General features: G+C 39.6%; 1 protein-coding gene across 5 annotated transcripts; it reads right to left on the bottom strand.

Moving 5' to 3' along the window:
• On the bottom strand, window positions 313-16286 carry LOC8067711. 5 transcript variants are annotated; one of them, XM_021449219.1, is made up of 8 exons: window positions 16023-16285; window positions 10863-11186; window positions 9639-10769; window positions 6709-9438; window positions 3755-4873; window positions 2505-3653; window positions 2315-2382; window positions 313-772 (listed from the first exon to the last, which is right to left on the bottom strand). In XM_021449219.1, exons 2-6 carry the CDS (start codon window positions 11163-11165, stop codon window positions 2598-2600), a joined length of 6339 nt encoding a protein of 2112 aa, XP_021304894.1. In that variant the 5' UTR covers window positions 11166-11186; window positions 16023-16285; the 3' UTR covers window positions 313-772; window positions 2315-2382; window positions 2505-2597. The 5 variants fall into 5 exon arrangements, with proteins under 5 accessions (XP_021304894.1, XP_021304893.1, XP_021304896.1 ...); XM_021449218.1 differs by lacking the exon at window positions 313-772 and adding an exon at window positions 809-1571; XM_021449221.1 differs by lacking the exon at window positions 313-772 and adding an exon at window positions 1795-1937.

Raw genomic sequence — 17460 nt, 5'->3', positions numbered from 1 at the left:
GACGACAAGATGATTTCAAATGAAAAAATTATCAACTACAAAGTTTGATAACTTTTCGAGATCTACAACTTTTATTTTGATAGTTTTTTCAAACGAGGTCATTTGAAAAACTCAAAAAATTCAACTTGAAATTATTTCTACAGGCGGATTTCTTAAGAAACCACCTGTACAGATATGATTTTTACAGGTGGTTTTTTAAGAGAACCTCCTATTAGGAAAAACGCCTGTGAAAATTGATTTTCACAGGCGGTTTTTGAGTTGGGCCCGCCAATTTATTTTTACAGGCGTTTTTAATTAAAACCGTCTGTAAAAATTAAATTCCACCGTCAGCTAGTGTTCTACCACCTCAAAAATAACTAATAATATCGTCTACGAGCCCCAAGCCCCGCTCTATAGGTACTGAAAAATGAGGTCAAAAAAATATGTTCCGAAAGGAAATACCAACGCCAAAACCCAAAGAGTAAAGCAAAACCCAAAGATGTGTGATGAATTCACCTAAGTTTTTAGTTGTGCCCTAGTATCCTCTGACGTTGCAACATATATCATGAACTCTACCCAGAAATCACGAAGCACCTTCCATCTGTGCGCGGGATCCTTGATCTCTGCGTGGCTGCGTCAACTGGACTCCAAGTCGGGCACCACGAATGACGAGACGGTCGCCTTCATGGTCGGCGCTGGTTGCCGCTACTGCACCGCTGGGCCATCGTCTTGACACCCTGAATAAAGTACTTGGACAAGCAGTGGCGGATCCAGAAATACCTCAAAGAGAGGGCTACAAATAGTGTAAGATATTTTTAGTATGTATCAGTTAGAGCTAAATCTATATTTTTATCAATTATTTTAGGATGAATAAAGGAACTGTTAAAGGGATTTCTAAACCGCACCCCTGTGGACAAGGCACAAGCTGCTACCAGAGCATGGCTAGCTGCTATCATTATTATATGATCTACCCATGCTGTCTTGTTCACAAATAGCCGTTGCGATGTGCCAAGCAAGCTAGTATAGCGTGTGCGCAGCAGTTGGAAGAGCGCATGCATGCCCAGGAGAGCAGATGCAATGCCTGATTAACTTGTAGAGATGTGATCCCTTGACCATTGCTATGTTTCAGAGATTTCAAGATTGCTTGCTTAATCTCTCTGGCTATTCTGACGGACTTTTCCTTTCTTCTGACCCTTTATGCGCTTATCAACTAAGCCAAACTACCTTATAATTTGAAACTGAAGTAGTACTTAAATAACTTACATATATTTTAGAAATAAAACAAAAAACCAACATGATATAGCCAGGCATTCATGCACTGTACGAAGTACAGGCAAACACACTACACCAGTGTCCAGTGGCGAAGAAGAATCAACCACCACATGCGGTTAAAATTCAAGCCCTCATCAAGAGGTAAATACGACACACTGGTTCGTCCTTCATTCTTCACCGCGAAAAATATATAGCAAAGCATGTTTCCGTTACAATTAGCAATTTCAGCTCTTCACTATCCATTCAGGCTGCTTCGGTATGGAATTGTGGATATATATTGATAGCATGCTGCAGGTCAGCGTGCAGTCCCTTCTTTGATGCTGGACAAGATTGATACAGAAGGGGAAAAATTTTAAGGCCTTGTTTACTTCCACCCAAAAACCCAAAATTTTTCAAGATTCTCCGTCACATCGAATCTTTAGACGCATGCATGAAGTATTAAATGTAGACGAAAATAAAAACTAATTGCACATTTTGGTCGAAATTGACGAGATGAATCTTTTAAGCCTAGTTAGTCCATGGTTGGACAATAATTACCACAAACAAACGAAAGTGCTGCAGTGTCGCGAAATTTTTCCCTTCACGAACTAAACAAGGCCGGATGAGAGGTGCATGGAAAACAAAGTAAGCATGTGGATGCTTGGTCCTTTGCAGAAAGCACGGGAGGCCTCACTTTTGGCACCAACCTGCTTTCTAGTACATCAGTTCAGTCACATTTCAAAATCTGAACAGACCAGGGTCAAAATTCATGATACGACGCAAATCAATCTATGCTTCTACTTCATCAACCATGAGTGATGAGAGACACTTACAAGCACTATTGTGAACAGGTAAATAATCATATATAGGACAGGAGGGCCAAGATTCATGATTGGATGCAAACAAACCTACACTTGCAACTCATTAACAACAGGAGGAGCAAACATGAGCACAAAGAAAGGATATCTACAGCGAATTATATATACTCTATATGGGATCTTTATTCAATATAAGCGTTCAGCTCTTATCAACTGAACATTTCAATTCACCGTGAACAGGGGGAAAGAAATGAGAGGGTCCTCACCGCTCACCGGCTTGGAGTAACTGAGCAGGAATGAAGCCCATGGCATCCCTCCGACTCAACTCAAGGTCCTGAAAAGTGTTAAAAAATTTCTCCATCACATTTAACAATGATCCACATTAAAGCATAGGCTTGCACCTCATTTTGTTGGCAATAATTCAGGGGGAAACAGGAGAAATGATAAACCTCTTACCGGATTCGAATATTAAGCATCCATGGACGCCGATGATGGTGGGGAGTTATCTCAGTCTATACTACAGTTGATACTTTCCATTATTTTCATCCGCTATAATATAGTCACATTTGGAATATGTGCCAACTTGTTCTTATCCTCTCCAGATTTGCATCTCTTCTCAAGCACTGGTCCACAGTTTAAAAGGGTCAAGGTCTGCAATCCGGTGAGCTGTTGGATGCATGCAGGTAAAGTTGTCATAAAGTAAGTCTCCACCTTGAGCTCCCGGAGCGAGGTGATCTCGCCCAGCCACTCTGGCAGCGCCGTAATTTCGTCACAGTTCAATATCTCGAGTTTCCGGAGGGATCTCCATCCCCGAATACTCTCTGGCAAAGGTATATCATCATAACAGTCGTCTATAATCAATTCCCTGATGTCAAAGTGTCGTAGACCGTTCCAGGATGTGGATGAAAACCCTCTGCTATACCTGATCTCCATTTTGTATAATGAGGCAGGGATGGATGGCCCCATGATTCGATGAAAAGACGGACACATGTCTTGGCCTGGTTGTCCTTTCCTGCCTGATAAGATGTACCTGCCACTCCTTGGGATTGATGGTTCAAACCTCAACATAGAACAACAGTGTATCTCCAGATCTTGAAGGCCTGGAAACAAATTCTCATTGCTATGACCCTGCCGCTCCATGGATATTTGCAACCCCTGGTTGGTTAATTCGGACATTGTAATTCTTCTGAGCTTTCTAAGTGGTTCTGTGCACCAGATGCAGACTTTTGACCCTATGCTCTGTACCCGTGAAATGTGTAGCTCTTGGAGGCTCTGTAACTGATCCAGACGGAGGTGTTCAAATCCCACACTGGAGAGCTCCAATTTCACAAGGTTTGGTAACTGATCCAGATGGATATGTTCAAGTACCACACTAGTGAGCTCTAATTTCACAAGGTTTGGGAGTGATGACATCCAAAGAGGGTTATATGCACCATAATATCCCTTTAAGCTAAGTATTTCGAGCGAGTCATAAGGGTGAAGCTTTTTTACATCAAGCGAGGATACTTTATCGTATTTAGAACACACAATATGTATTTCAATAAGCTGGGGACTACAAATCCTCTCCATAAACATATCATTTGAACGGACCAAGAGAAAAGGGCTCTGCATTTTCAAAGACAAGAAGAAATAAAAGGGATGGCCGAATTATTATTTTATGTACAGCTGAATATAAGTCATACATATAGACATGCAGAGTAATTTACCTGAGTTATATCTACACTTCCAATGTGTTTTATCTTATCTTTGTCCTCTCCTGATGTGCAACGTTTGCGGAGTCTGTAGTTGCACTTCTTAAGGACCAGCTTCTCCAAAGCACTGAGGTCTTGAATGGATTGGGGCAATCGCTCGAGTTTGGCAGCATGTACACACAGCTCACGCAGTGATACGAGTTCTCCAATCCATTCTGGTAAAGCAGAAAAATTCCAACATTCTAGTACCTCTAATTTGCTGAGGAAGAGGCAGCTTCGGATGCTATCTGGCAAGGTAGTAAGGTCGATACAGGAACGAATACTCAGTTGCTCCAGATTAACACAGTACTGAAGAAGTTCCCACTTCTCAAGGCCATTCATTTTCTTGATTGTAAATTCTCTGAGTTTCCTAAATAATGGTGTCTTGTCTCCATATATAGCAGCATCAACTTTGGTGACACAAGGAATATTTGAGATGCACAGCTCTTCCAGGTTTGCTAATTTGCCTAATAAAGGGATATGCTCACACAATATCATGTCAGACAGCTCAACTTTCACAAGATTTGGAAGGGAAATACTTATATCCATCACCCAGGAGCACAATGTACGACTCCTATAGCCTTGTATTCGAAGTGTTTTTAGGGTCCCATGAGGCTGGAGTTTTTCAAGAATCAGAAAGTCATTAACTATGCTTGAATCCTGTGGTAAACTGCTGCTAGACCACATCAAACTCAGTGACTGCAGTTGCCGATATTGGGACAACTGGCCTTGCCCGCTTACTTCCTCTGCTCTCTCCACATGCTCAAGATTCTGGATAGTTATCTGCTCAATTTTGTAGTCATGGTATTGATATAGAAGGGAGAAGTTATTGGAGCAATTAGTGGCAGAGCCAGTGGTAAACTGTAGGGGGTGCTCTTCCCCTTGTGTTTCATTCTCTTCCATCTCTTTTTTCCGGTGAACCCAGTGCCTGAGGGGATCTTCCTCCTCTTTCTTGTCTCCCTCTTCTTCTAGTTTTTCTAATTCTTCCTCCTCCAGTGCTTCTTTCCAATGTAGCTGCTGCCTGTAGCTGTCAAAAATTAAAAGTGGATTCCTGTACACCCAACTCCGCTTTGGTCTTACGCTAAAAAGAGCCACCTGCATTGTACCACATTCAACATTTAAAACTAAATAAACTACTACCGACATTAGTATGCATACGATAGCCATCCGACTCCCATGGTGATATTGGCGATTTTGAACATATACAAATGCTATCGTGTATGTTAGCGAAATTGAATGACCACACCGAAATTTTTATCCATGTCAGAGTTTTGATTAAATTCGAGTAGATCTTACAATTTCTTAAGAGTATCTAAATATTCGATCATTAAAAACTTTGATAAATAGTCCAACTTAGATATATTTTTTAGCACAATTCAATTAAATAACTATAATTTTACAACAATTGATGATGTCATTATAGTTAAAATGGAACAACTACATATCATACTGCAACCCAATCAAAATCTTAAAATATTTATATTCAACCTAAATAAATTTGAGGAAAGGATAATAGATTGAATATTTATTTCCAATATTGGGAAACTCATTCTCTCGTCGCAGCATTAATACATCCTACTTTCAAATTAGATATTTCAAAAATTATAACGCTTGGTTTTGTGCATATCACCAAAATGGAACATTACACTATGTACAATGCACATGTCGGTTTCGTAGGATTTCAAGTCTGATTACTATTTTTTTTTTGGGGAAATGAATCGATCCTGTTGGGCAAATCCTTATGGCATGACACTATGTTTTTGTCACGTCACTCCCTCTGATACGACATGAGCACGCTTTGTACGCACCTGCCACCAGTGTGGCAGATTTCCCGAGCCAATGCATGTGGCATGGTAGCGTTTTTTTTTTTCGCGACAAGTGGACAGGTGTGGCCAAACGGATTATATTTTAAAATACTTTTGAGGGTAGGTTATTTTAAAAATCTATTTTTTGAATGGTATTTTTTAAAAAAAAACACATATGTGAAGATATTCTTTTGTGGATAAGGAAAACAAACCCTTCCTTCAACTTTGTTAATGCTATTTATTTGGTTTGAAGGGATTAGAGGGATGAAAATGAATTGAGGAGGATTAATAAATTTCTTATAAGTTAAAATCTCCTGTATCCTCTCGAATCACATTGGAAAGGGGATTAACTAAACAGGGCTAAACGAGGCAGTTGGTTAATGATTTAATGTGCATAGGACAGAATGCAAGCTATGCTTTGTTTGGTTAGGACAAGTCTTTTCACAAATGGTTACTCTATTAGTATGGACGTCCTAAAATACAAGGGAACATGAGTTTGTCCAAAGTTCAATTGTCATAAGTTTGACAAAATACCCATTCAATACAAAAAATTATTATATTGGTCAAGCTTAAAACAATTTGACTTGGGATAAACTAAGAATTCTTATGTTTTAGAATGAGGTAATAATGTATATAAATTTTGTGCTTAGTCTTGGGAGATATTTTCAGAAGGTGCGCGGGATTTGTACATGAATTGCATATATTTAAACTAAGGGGGCTGCTTGAGATGTTTTCCAGTACCAAACATCATAACTTATGTAGTTATGTTAGAAAAATACATTCACATTTTCATCATAATTTTTGTACAATTTTGTATGTAGGATTAATTTATTATAGACGCCTAAGTTATTAAAAATTAATGGTGAACATTCATAATATATTTTTGTAACATAAAATATGATTTCTTTCAACCTACAAGATTGAAACTTAAAATTCAACTTACATGTGGAGAAACAAGAAAGGAAAATCTTACTAAATGGTAGATTAGACCAACTGAAATATCTTGAGAGATAAATTGAACATAAAGTTAGTTTTGGGTGCTTTCTGGACAATGTTCCTGTGCTGGGGCCAAGAAGTAAATTAAACATTTTAATTCTTTTAAAAAAGGAAATAGGGGCAATTTACCTCCTTCGTATTGACATACGGAATATGATGATAACCGGACAACATTGAAACAAGAAGTTCAGGAGATGGTGTAGTCAATTTTTCCAATCTGGTCATTTTATGCAGTGAGTCACGCCAGAAGGAGTTGCGGATGGAATTGACTTCAATTTCCTGTAGTGATGTGAATAGAGCCAATATTTTAGGAAACGGCCCCGTGCAATCTGTTATCTTGACTTTCCGAAGGGTTCCAAAAGGCCGCTCCTCTATTATGGGCGGTCTGGCAATGATGTAGCATCTAGTGATAAAAAGCTCCTCCACGTTGGTGTTTGTAACTACTTTCATAATCCATTTTACAGAATCATCATGTCTTTCAACACAGTCCTCTATCCACATTTTTGATTTGAATGTGGGATTCAAAGGCAACATATCATATCTTTGGATACCTATGGCATCTTCCTCGATATGATCCAGATTGAGAAAGCTATTCTTGACGAAGTACTCCTTGCACATAGGGATATATGGATGCAGTTTTAGATTATGACAGCTTTCTATCTTCAAATAATCAAGTGTAGGGCCTGCTGCCTGTTCTCTTCTTTCTTTAGAGGGAGCTGGAGTTAGTACTGGCTTGCAGGTGACAGCAGGTGCGTCATTTCCAGCACCAATGTAGTGTATTCTCTTTGTTTCTGTCGACGTGCCACAGCGTGGAGCTTTTAAACAACCCTTAACCTTTGCTACAAGGCCTGCTGCCGCTGCCTTTCTTTTGACTTGCTTACTTATGGGAAGAGAATCTCTTGTTTCTCTCTCTTCCTCATCGAAGTCACAACATAATACCACCTCATGTACTCCTGTCTCGTGCACATCATTTACTTGTGTTTCTGAGTTGTAATCATAAAATATAAGTACAGTGATGTCTTGCAGTCCAACCAATGTCAGCCGTCTTAACTTCTTGCATGGTACAATTCGTGCATGCCGAAGCAGAGGCATATCATTAATCTCCAGTTCCTGTAGATTTGGTAAATGTCCCAATGTAGGAATATGGTCACACCATTTGATATTGGACAATACAATTTTCACCAGATTTGGGAGTGTGTCATCTATCTTGTTAACCCAATTAGGAAATCTGGTTCCGTTGTAGCCTTTTAAAGAGAGGCACTGTAAATTGTAATAGGGCCTGAAATGTTCCAAAACTGCCATAGCCTTTTCCTCACCAGTCCCATCAGGTGTCAAAGAAGACAAAAAACAAGACCATTCAAAACTCAAGAAATGAAGCTGTTGCTTCCTGCTCAGTTCCACTTTCTTTGCTTCCTCTGGCGACACCACATTCTCAAGGCATTTGATGTTTAGCTCATGATGTGTGAGATCCAGGATCTGCTGGAGAAGCATAATATTGCTGTGGTTGTCTGCAGGTTGTGCCTGTACATTAAAGTTGGGCAAGGTTAGAAGGTCTACCAAGCTTGCAATGCCTTGTTTTGAGAAGAGTGTGAACCCTCCAACTGATAGGTACTTAAGATGATGCAAACGTTGGGTGATGATATCCTCTTGCAGCATGCCTAGCTCTAGTTCTCTATTGAGATCTTCTGAACTCTCTACATTTGCCACAGAGGTTCCTGGAGCTTCAGGATAAGTTTTTGCATCAAACCCAGAGAGATTTAGGTATTCCAACTTATCGAATTTCCAGTGTGGAATCAAATTTAGAAAGTTGTTAATTCGAGAACAACCTGATAGATTTAAATACCGGAGCTCACAAAGACTGGTGCAGGAATTTGGAAGGGCAGCCAGATTAGTACAATTTGATAAGTCCAAAGTTTCCAACATCGGGCAGCCAGCATCATTCTCACAAACTTCAGGAAGAACTTCAAGAGAGGTACAGCCAGACAAATTCAAACCTAGAAGCTTCTTCATGTACTTGAATAACCCACTAGGCAATAGTTTCAACTGGTGGCAGAAGGACATATTCAGATGTATCATATTTGCAAGGTAAATGAAAGAATCAGACAGCTCACAAAGTTGGTAACAATGCAACAGGTTGAGAAACGAAAGTTCCTGAAGCCCACCAAACTTTGAAGGAAGCGATTGAAGCTGAGAACAATATGAAAGGTCGAGGAATGAGAGTTTTCGAAGCTCCCCAAACTCATTAGGCAGAGATTGTAGGCTACCACATCCTGATAGGTTCAGGTGTAGCAGCTCTTTGAGTATATGAATTTCTTGTGGCAGCTCTCTAAGATTTGAGCAGCCATGTAGATCCAAATAGTGTAGGTTGACAAATTCACAAATGTAACTGGGAATATCAACAAGGCCAGTATTTTCAGAAAGATTCAATGCTAGTAAACCATGCAAGGAGCTTAGGGACTTGGGCAAAAGGCCAGTTTGCATTCCAGATATATTTAAGAACTTCAACAGTCTAAAATTGTTGATAGAATCAGGTAGATTGGCAATAGTAGTACATGTACTTAAATCCAGTACACGTAAGAATTCAGCTCCCATCAAAGACTTCAAACTAGTCTGAGCAATGCTGCACTTCTCAAAACGAAGAGCCCTTGCTGTGCTAGGTATAGACCAATAATATAGGGATGAGTCACATAAATTTGAGAGCAACATGTGTCGGCAGTTGTCTGTATTACCATGAGGCTTTTGTTGCCTATTAGCATCAAAGGCAATAACTTCATCACCTGCAACTAATCTAGCTAGATCATGAACCAAATCATGCATCTGGAATTGTACACCTCGAGGTTCGTTATATCTTGCAAATGGCTGAAAGATGAAATTGAACCCATGTTAGTAAACTACCTTGCCCAAGTTTAGTCATAATTAACTTGCATGGTAGCATGTATTATAAAAAAAGAAGAACATAATTGACATAGATTGCCTTTTTTTATAGTGGAACTAGATGAGACTACCTAAATAGAACTTTGACATCAAATAGTAAGAAGTAAAAGAAATCAAGGACTTACAGTTGGAGACATTCCAGCTACATCCTGAAGAAATGACATCTCACGAAGCTCCTCAAAGTATCTTTCTCCAGCTTGTTGAACGGTGAACGACTGACAAGCAGCAGGGAGCTGAACAAATCCAAGAGCAATCCACTGCTGAATCAAGCTGCTCTTCTCTATGTGGGAGCCTTTAGGAAAAACAGCACAATATGCAAAACAGGGTTTGAGATGATAAGGCATGTATTGATAACTAAGCTTCAGTGATGGTAGTACTTTGGTGTCTATGAAAGGTACATCATCTCCATCTTCTGCCCAGATATCACTATCCCGTATAGCTTTCCATTCATCAGTTCTACGGCAAAGGCGACCCAGAGAATTTGCTGCTAGTGGCATTCCGCTGCATTTATTTACTATCTCTCTTCCTATACTTTCCTTATCAGCATCCACCTTTCCATGTGGAAATGCCTTTGCTCTGAACAACTCCCAGCAGCAATTGTCCGGCAAAGCACCTAATTCTATTGTCAAACTTCCATTCATTAGCTTAGCAACTTTTACACTGCGTGTGGTTGCAATGATCTTGCTGCCTGCTTTAGCACCCCGCAGCAGTGTCCTTAGTTTTTCCAACTCATCTGGATCTTCTTCCCATAGGTCATCCAGAACAATAAGAAACCGTTGCCCTTTAACAATAGTTTTCAAGCGGTCCCGTGTAGCTTGTAAGGTGATATCTGCAGAGCTACTTGATTTATCCAGTTGGGAGATGATAGATTGACCGATGGTCTTGATATCGAATTTTAGAGAGACATAGACCCACACTTGGAAGTCAAAGAATTGCATTGTTCTATCATCATTGAAGACCATCTGGGCAAGAGTAGTTTTACCTACTCCTCCAAAACCATAAATAAAAACGATGAAAAAGTTTGAATCATCTGCTTGCAGCATACTGATTATTCTTTCTTTTTCTTCAATCCTCCCAATGGGGACTTCATCAGCATCTGAAAATGTCTCACGTTTCCTGAACACTTCTTCGTCGTTCTTTCTAGTGTCTTCTATGAAGTTGAATTTGTTCTGGTGATCTATTATCTCCTCTATTGTTTCCCTCATTCTTTTCAATTTATGAGGCATCTTCAACCTTTCAGAGCATGCAACTAATTCCTGCTGTCAATAAATGCCACACAACGTACAGAGTTCATCATAAGATACCACAGTTTAGCTTTGAAGTATTATAGATGGCAAGTGGCAACTGACCTTTGTAGCCTTGGCGCTAAGTGGAAGGACTTCACCCTTGTGGGTGGTGGTCCAGGACTCGAAGAGCAGTAGCATATCCTCCAAGTCATAAGCTGCAGCCTTGAGCTTCTTTAGCGTGTGTCGGACGCTCTGCAGCTTTGATGACTGCCTCTCCGCGTCCCTGAGGAATGATTGAATGAGGGACAGATTGTCCTTGATGCTCCCCAAATCTTCACTGAATTTCAGCTGCCTAGTAATCTCTTTCCAAGCGGCGTTAAAGGTGACATCAGCGAGCTTGCTGAACAAATCCACCACGGCGTCCATCGTCGGACGCGAACGAGTACCCTGCCGGAAACCAGAACGTGTGTGGAGTAAGGAACTAGCAGCAGAGGTGATGCCACATAGGACTCTTTATCAGCGCACGGGTTCTTTCTTCTTCCCTGTTCTTCCTCTATTCTTCCTCTTTGTGGAGCCATTCTGCTCCCCCGCTGCCGCCCCCAGCCAGCGGCGCCCTCGCCGCTGGCCGCGCCGCCAGCCAACCACCTCCGTCGCTCCAGCCCGCCTTCCCCTAATCTGAATCGGAATCGTTGCGCCGCCCACCCCCGCCCTCACCTAATCCCTATATAGGAGGAAAAAAAATCTTGTTCCTCTCGGTCCTCGCCCCCATCGCCGGCTCAAGCGGTCAACTGGTCAAGCCAACTGGTTGTCTCACACCGCCCGTCCAACCGCCGCCCCAAGGCCTTCTCTTCTAAGCCCGGAGTTCATTGGAGGTACCCAAGCTACACCCCAAACCCTAACCTTGCCGGTGCACTGTTCTTCTTCTTCCTCCTCCCCGGCATCGTTTCTGTACGTGACGACGTTGTGCACAGCGCGCGCGTTATGTGAAGATTTTGGAGGCCATTTGTTTACTTTCAAAAAATTTGCAAAATAAAAATAGTAGTATTCGTTTATATTTGATAAATATTATCCATCATAGATTAATTAGATTCAAAAGATTTGTCCCGCAAATTACAGGTAAATTATGTAATTAGTTATTTCTTTTATCTATATTTAGCTTTATGCATGTGCTTCAAAATTTGATATGAAAAATTTTACAAAATATTTTGGGAACTAAACAAGGCCTTGTTTAGATCCGAAAAAATTTTAGATTTCGATACTGTACCATTTTTTATTTAACAAACATTGTCCAATCATAGAATAACTAGACTTAAAAGATTCATCTCGCGATTTACGGACAGTTATAATTAGTTTTTATGTTTATCTATATTTAATGTTCTATACATATACCGCAAGATTTGATGTGACGAGAACTTTTGAAAAGTTTTTGGTTTTTGATGAACTAGGCCCTAGAAGTATAGGTATGGAGTATCTAGCTGTCTGCCAAGCTCCCCTCCACCATCAGCATCTCCTCCAATGCAATCCCAGACCGATCCTCTGCTATTTTTTTAAATCACTCCTCTACTGTTTAGGTAACCACCCATGTGAATACTACTCTTTTATTTTTTCTCTAGAGAAACTAGAGCCTTATTTAGATCAAAAAGTTATTAGATTTTGACACGGTAGCGTTTTTGTTTTCATTTGACAAATATCGTCTAATTATGAAGTAATTAGGCTTAAAAGATTCATTGAGTAATTTACATACTCCCTCCATATAAAAAAAGAACGTCGTTCTGCCTCGGAACAGGATTACGGAAAAAACGTCGTCGCTAGCCAGTTGGTCTACGAAACTTTCTTAAAAAGAATGCACGTGAAGCTGTATTTATTAGAGAAAAACAGGAAAAACTTCATCCTAATTAATCTCTCCTTGGTATGCTAAATTCTGTCCTAAAACGACTTTCTTTTTTATATGGAGGGAGTAATTAGTTTTTATTTTTATCTATATTTAATACTCCATGCATGTGCCACAAGATTCGATGTGATGGAGAATCTTGAAAAGTTTTTAGTTTTTTGGGTGAACTAAGGCCTTGTTTACTTCCACCCAAAATCCAAAAACTTTTCAAGATTCTCCGTCACATCGAATCTTTAGACGCATGCATAGAGTATTAAATATAAACGAAAATAAAAACTAATTGCACAGTTTGATCGAAATTTACGAAACGAATTTTTTGAGTCTAGTTAGTTCATGATTGGACAATAATTATCACAAACAAACGAAATTGCTACAATGTACCGAAAAAATTTCGGAAAGGAACTAAACAAGGCCTACCTAAAATAGACCTCTCAAACCCATGCTAGTAGAGAATGACACGTGGGACGCACATGTGATCCTCTTTCATGTTGTTGCCATAGACATCATGGAGAGGTCGCCAGTGTCGAGGTGCTGGAATCGAGGCATGGTGGCGGCGAGGAGTTGAGAGCAAGTTTAATAATACATTCTATTTATTGGCTGTAAGGTTTTTTATTACTTTATTTTAGTCTACTCATATAATAGTTAGTTATTCACTATAAATATATGGTCTCACTTATATTTCTCACAAAGTTTTTTTTGTTCCTGTGTCTAAGCTGTTTATAACCTTATAGCCTGTTTCTCTTCTTTCTCCTCTCTTTTCTTCTTCATCTCAATATTTAGCCAGCTTTAAGAGCATCTCCAAAGGCTTTGGCAAATTGACTTGGCATTTGTTGCTATTTGCAAACTCCTATAACAAAATGCAAAGGATAAAAATAGATCATCTCCAAAGAAATTGGCATTTGGACTTGGCAAAGGATAAAAATAGAAGGTCTCCAGGCGCGCGCGCTTTTCTCGCGCGTGACTTTGCTTGAGCGATTGGGTTTGCAAAGTCGTCCATAGCTTGACATTTTTACCAAGTTTGCTCTCTCATTTGCCAAGTTGTCCAAATTGCAAACTCCAAATGCAAAACCGTTGGATACCTCTTTTAAAGCTTTTTAGCAAATTACTCAAATGCAAACCTCAAATGCAAAACCCTCATCTTCAAGGGTTTTGCATTACAACCCACTATAATCTTTATAATCTTTGCTCTGAGGTGCGCTTGCGTCCGCGCAGGGGCACGGCTGACACATCGCGCCTGCACCCACGTGCGAGCCATGGCTGCTGCCTCGAGCCGTCGAGGAAGGTCGCCACGCCGACTAGGGCTTGTTTAGATCTAAAAACTTTTTGTATTTTGACACTATAGCACTTTCGTTTTTATTTGACAAATATGGTCCAATCATAGAGTAACTAGGCTTAAAAGATTCATCTCGTGATTTACATGTAAACTGTGCAATTAGTTATCTTTTTTATCTATATTTAATGTTACATGTATGCGCCGCAAGATTCGATGTGATGGGGAATCTTATAAAATTTTGGGTTTTTGGGTGTATCTAAACAAGGCCTAGGAAGCGCTAGGGAAGGGAAGGCTGTGGAGCGGAAGGGGCGCATCGGGAGCAGTTTCAGGTTGGGAAGAAAGGTTGAAGGAAAAAAATTGGTGGCTGAGTACGTAGGAGAGCATTCGAGTAGGTTATTTAGGCCTTGTTTAGACAAAAGTAAAAATTAATTATACAGTTTGTCTGTAAATCGCGAGACGAATCTTTTAATCCTAGTTATTTTATAATTGGACAATATTTGTTACAAATAAACGAAAGTACTACAACAGCGAAATCCAAAAAATTTCCACATCTAAACAAGGCCGTAACACAGGACCCTTCTATTTTTGAATATTGAAGCAAAAAAAATATTTTAACAGTCTACCTACTAGGACTCTACTTGTGTTGCCCCTTACTTTTTTTTTCTCCTACTATCCACATTTGTTGGCCTAAGACCTTGTTTAGTTGGAGGCGGTAAACTTTACCACCTATCACATCAAATGTTTAGATACATGCATGAAGTATTAAATATAGACTATTTACGAAACTACAGAAACAACTAGAAAATAATTTGCGAGACAAATATTTTGAGCCTAATTAATCCATGATTGGATATTAATTGCTAAATAAAACGAAAATAGTAAATAAAAAAATGCTACAGTACCTGTTAAACTTTAACACTTTCAACCGAACACCCGTCTAAGAGATGAGCACCTATTTTTTTTTTCTTCAATAGTTTCTCTCCCACGTGCGAACTCCCACTCTCGCTTCTTCTCATGCCGCCACCCTATGCCTCGCCACCATATCTAGCCTCAATTGCAGCCAGGCCTTGTTTAGTTCATCTCAAAAACTCAAAATTTTTTAAGATTTTCCGTCACATCGAATTTTACTGCATATACATGAAGTATTAAATATAGATAAAAATAAAAAGTAATTACACAGTTTGTCTGTAAATCACGAGACAAATCTTTTAAATATAATTACTCTATGATTGTACAATGTTTGTCAAATAAAAACGAAAATGTTACGGTGTCGTTTTTCCAAAATTTTTTGAAACTAAACAAGGCTTTATTCTCTCTCCGTCAGTCCTGCTCCCAGGGGAGGCAGCGAGGCACCTATCGTCGGCACTCTGCCTCCATGGTAGCTCACCATCCTCAGTTGGAGAAAGGGAAGAGGAGAGTATGATAAGTGGACCCCTTATGTCATCATGTGTTAGGATAAATTTAAGGACCCAGATTTAGATAGATCTTGTAAAAAATAGGAAAAAAAACAGGCCCATAAAAGTAGATTGGCTACTTAAATATGAAAGTAGAGGATCTGTTTTAGATAGCAGTGCTCAAGATACTCTTACAAGAATAAAGAAATAAATAGGATGCCAATAAATTTAGGGGGCCTAGTAGCGGTCTAATGGAGCTGAGTTTTTGTCTCCACTACTAAATTAGGGCCTTATTTAGTTCACCCTAAAAATAAAAAAAATTCAAAATTTCCCGTCACATCAAATTTTGCGGCACATGTATGAAACATTAAATATAGACGAAAACAAAAACTAACTATATAGTTTGCCTGTAAAATCACGAGACAAATCTTTTGACACTAGTTAGTCTATGATTGGACAATATTTATCATAAACAAACGAAAGTGCTACAGTAGCAAAATCAAAAAAAAAACACATCTAAACAAGGCCTAGATGCTCTTAGAGCAAGGAGATCGCCCAGCCCAGTAGATGGTAGTTTATAATCCGTGCCCACGGTTCCCATTCCTTTATTCTGATCATTAGACAAGCTGCTCCAAAGCAGGAGTGTGAAGGAACGATTGCAGAGGACATCCCTTACGTACATCAGATCTAGAGGAACTAGGGAGGCGGAAGGCCTTTCATCTTACCACTAGCAGTAGTAGGAGTAGGAGAGGCGACGCGCGGTCTTGGCCTAGCTAATCGCCGTGCTCGGGGAGCCAGGCGGCAACGCCTGCGGGAGTGCGGGAGGCAACCCGGCTGGGTGACCGTCTCCTCGCCTCCTCTTCCCGGGTTACCGTACCCTGGGGCCTGGCAGAAGAGATGGGGAGTACTTTATGGCCGAAGCAGAACAGGGAACGTTGTTATCTTCTCACGATGAAAAATCCAGACCGTGCTCCACACGGCGTTACGGGCGAAGCAGAGCAGAGAGCACCCCGCCCGAAAATTCGATGCATGCGCTTGGCCACTTGCGCCGCCGACCATGACTCTTTGGTCAAGTCATCCGTGTGCCGACTGCCGGTGTCACTGTTGTAGCTTACGGAGTAGGAGTATTTGGTTCTCCTTATCATTTTGATATTAATTTAGAGTATTAAATATAGATTAATTACAAAACTAATTATACAAATTGCGACCAATTTACAAGATAAATCTATTAAATCTAATTAGCGTATGATTTAATAATATAGTGTTATAGTAAATATGTGTTAATAATATATTAGTTAGGTTTATAGATTTTTTTCATAAATTAGCCATGGTTTCTATAATTAGTTTTATAATTAGCTCATGTCTAATTCTACAACAATCGATGTGACGTGAAGTAAACTTTAAGCCCCTACATCCATTCTTTGCGCTCGCAAAGTCAAGTCAATTGACCGGCAGCTTGAAAGCAGTGACAGTGAGAGCTGACGCGTTAAGTCTGCAAAGCGGAAGAGCATGTAGCAATTAAAAAAAATGCAGAAGAGCTCGTAGCAGGGTAAGAGTTTGAGAACCGGTTAGCAAGTTCGTTCGTCTAAAAAATCATAACTAAAATTATTGTCGGTTGATTTATTATAAGAGAAAAATATTATTAGCTGATATAAAAAGTACGGCTGATAAAAGTGAACGGGTTAGTTAACAAAGTAGACAACTATCGACTATATTAAAAAAAAAAGAAGAAAGATCCTATCTTTCGTGTACATTTCAGTTTTCAACTTTGTCACCTAGTACAATTGTTAAATCCTTGCGGTGAATTTCAGTTTCCACTTTGTCACCTACCCCCTCTGTCAAAAATAGAAGTCATTCTCACTTCAAGATAAGTTAACTTTTCCAAACTTTGATTAATTATATATAAAAAATATTAATATTTAGGTTACATAATTAATATTGTTATATAGATAGTTGATATACTTTTCTAATAAATTTATTTATAGATAAAAATATAACATTTATTTTATACAAACCTAATCAAAATTGACAATGTTGGACTGGCACACGTCCCGTAACGGGACAGAGGGAGTACAACTGTAAACTCTAGGATGAAGCCTGTTTAGTTCATCGCGCATCCATTGCGTGCGTACTCTGGTGTTTGGTTTCTTGGAGTCACCTTCG

Source organism: Sorghum bicolor, chromosome 10 (assembly GCF_000003195.3).
Source record: "Sorghum bicolor cultivar BTx623 chromosome 10, Sorghum_bicolor_NCBIv3, whole genome shotgun sequence".
Lineage (NCBI taxonomy): Eukaryota > Viridiplantae > Streptophyta > Magnoliopsida > Poales > Poaceae > Sorghum > Sorghum bicolor.
This window is presented reverse-complemented; position numbering and strand designations above follow the sequence as displayed.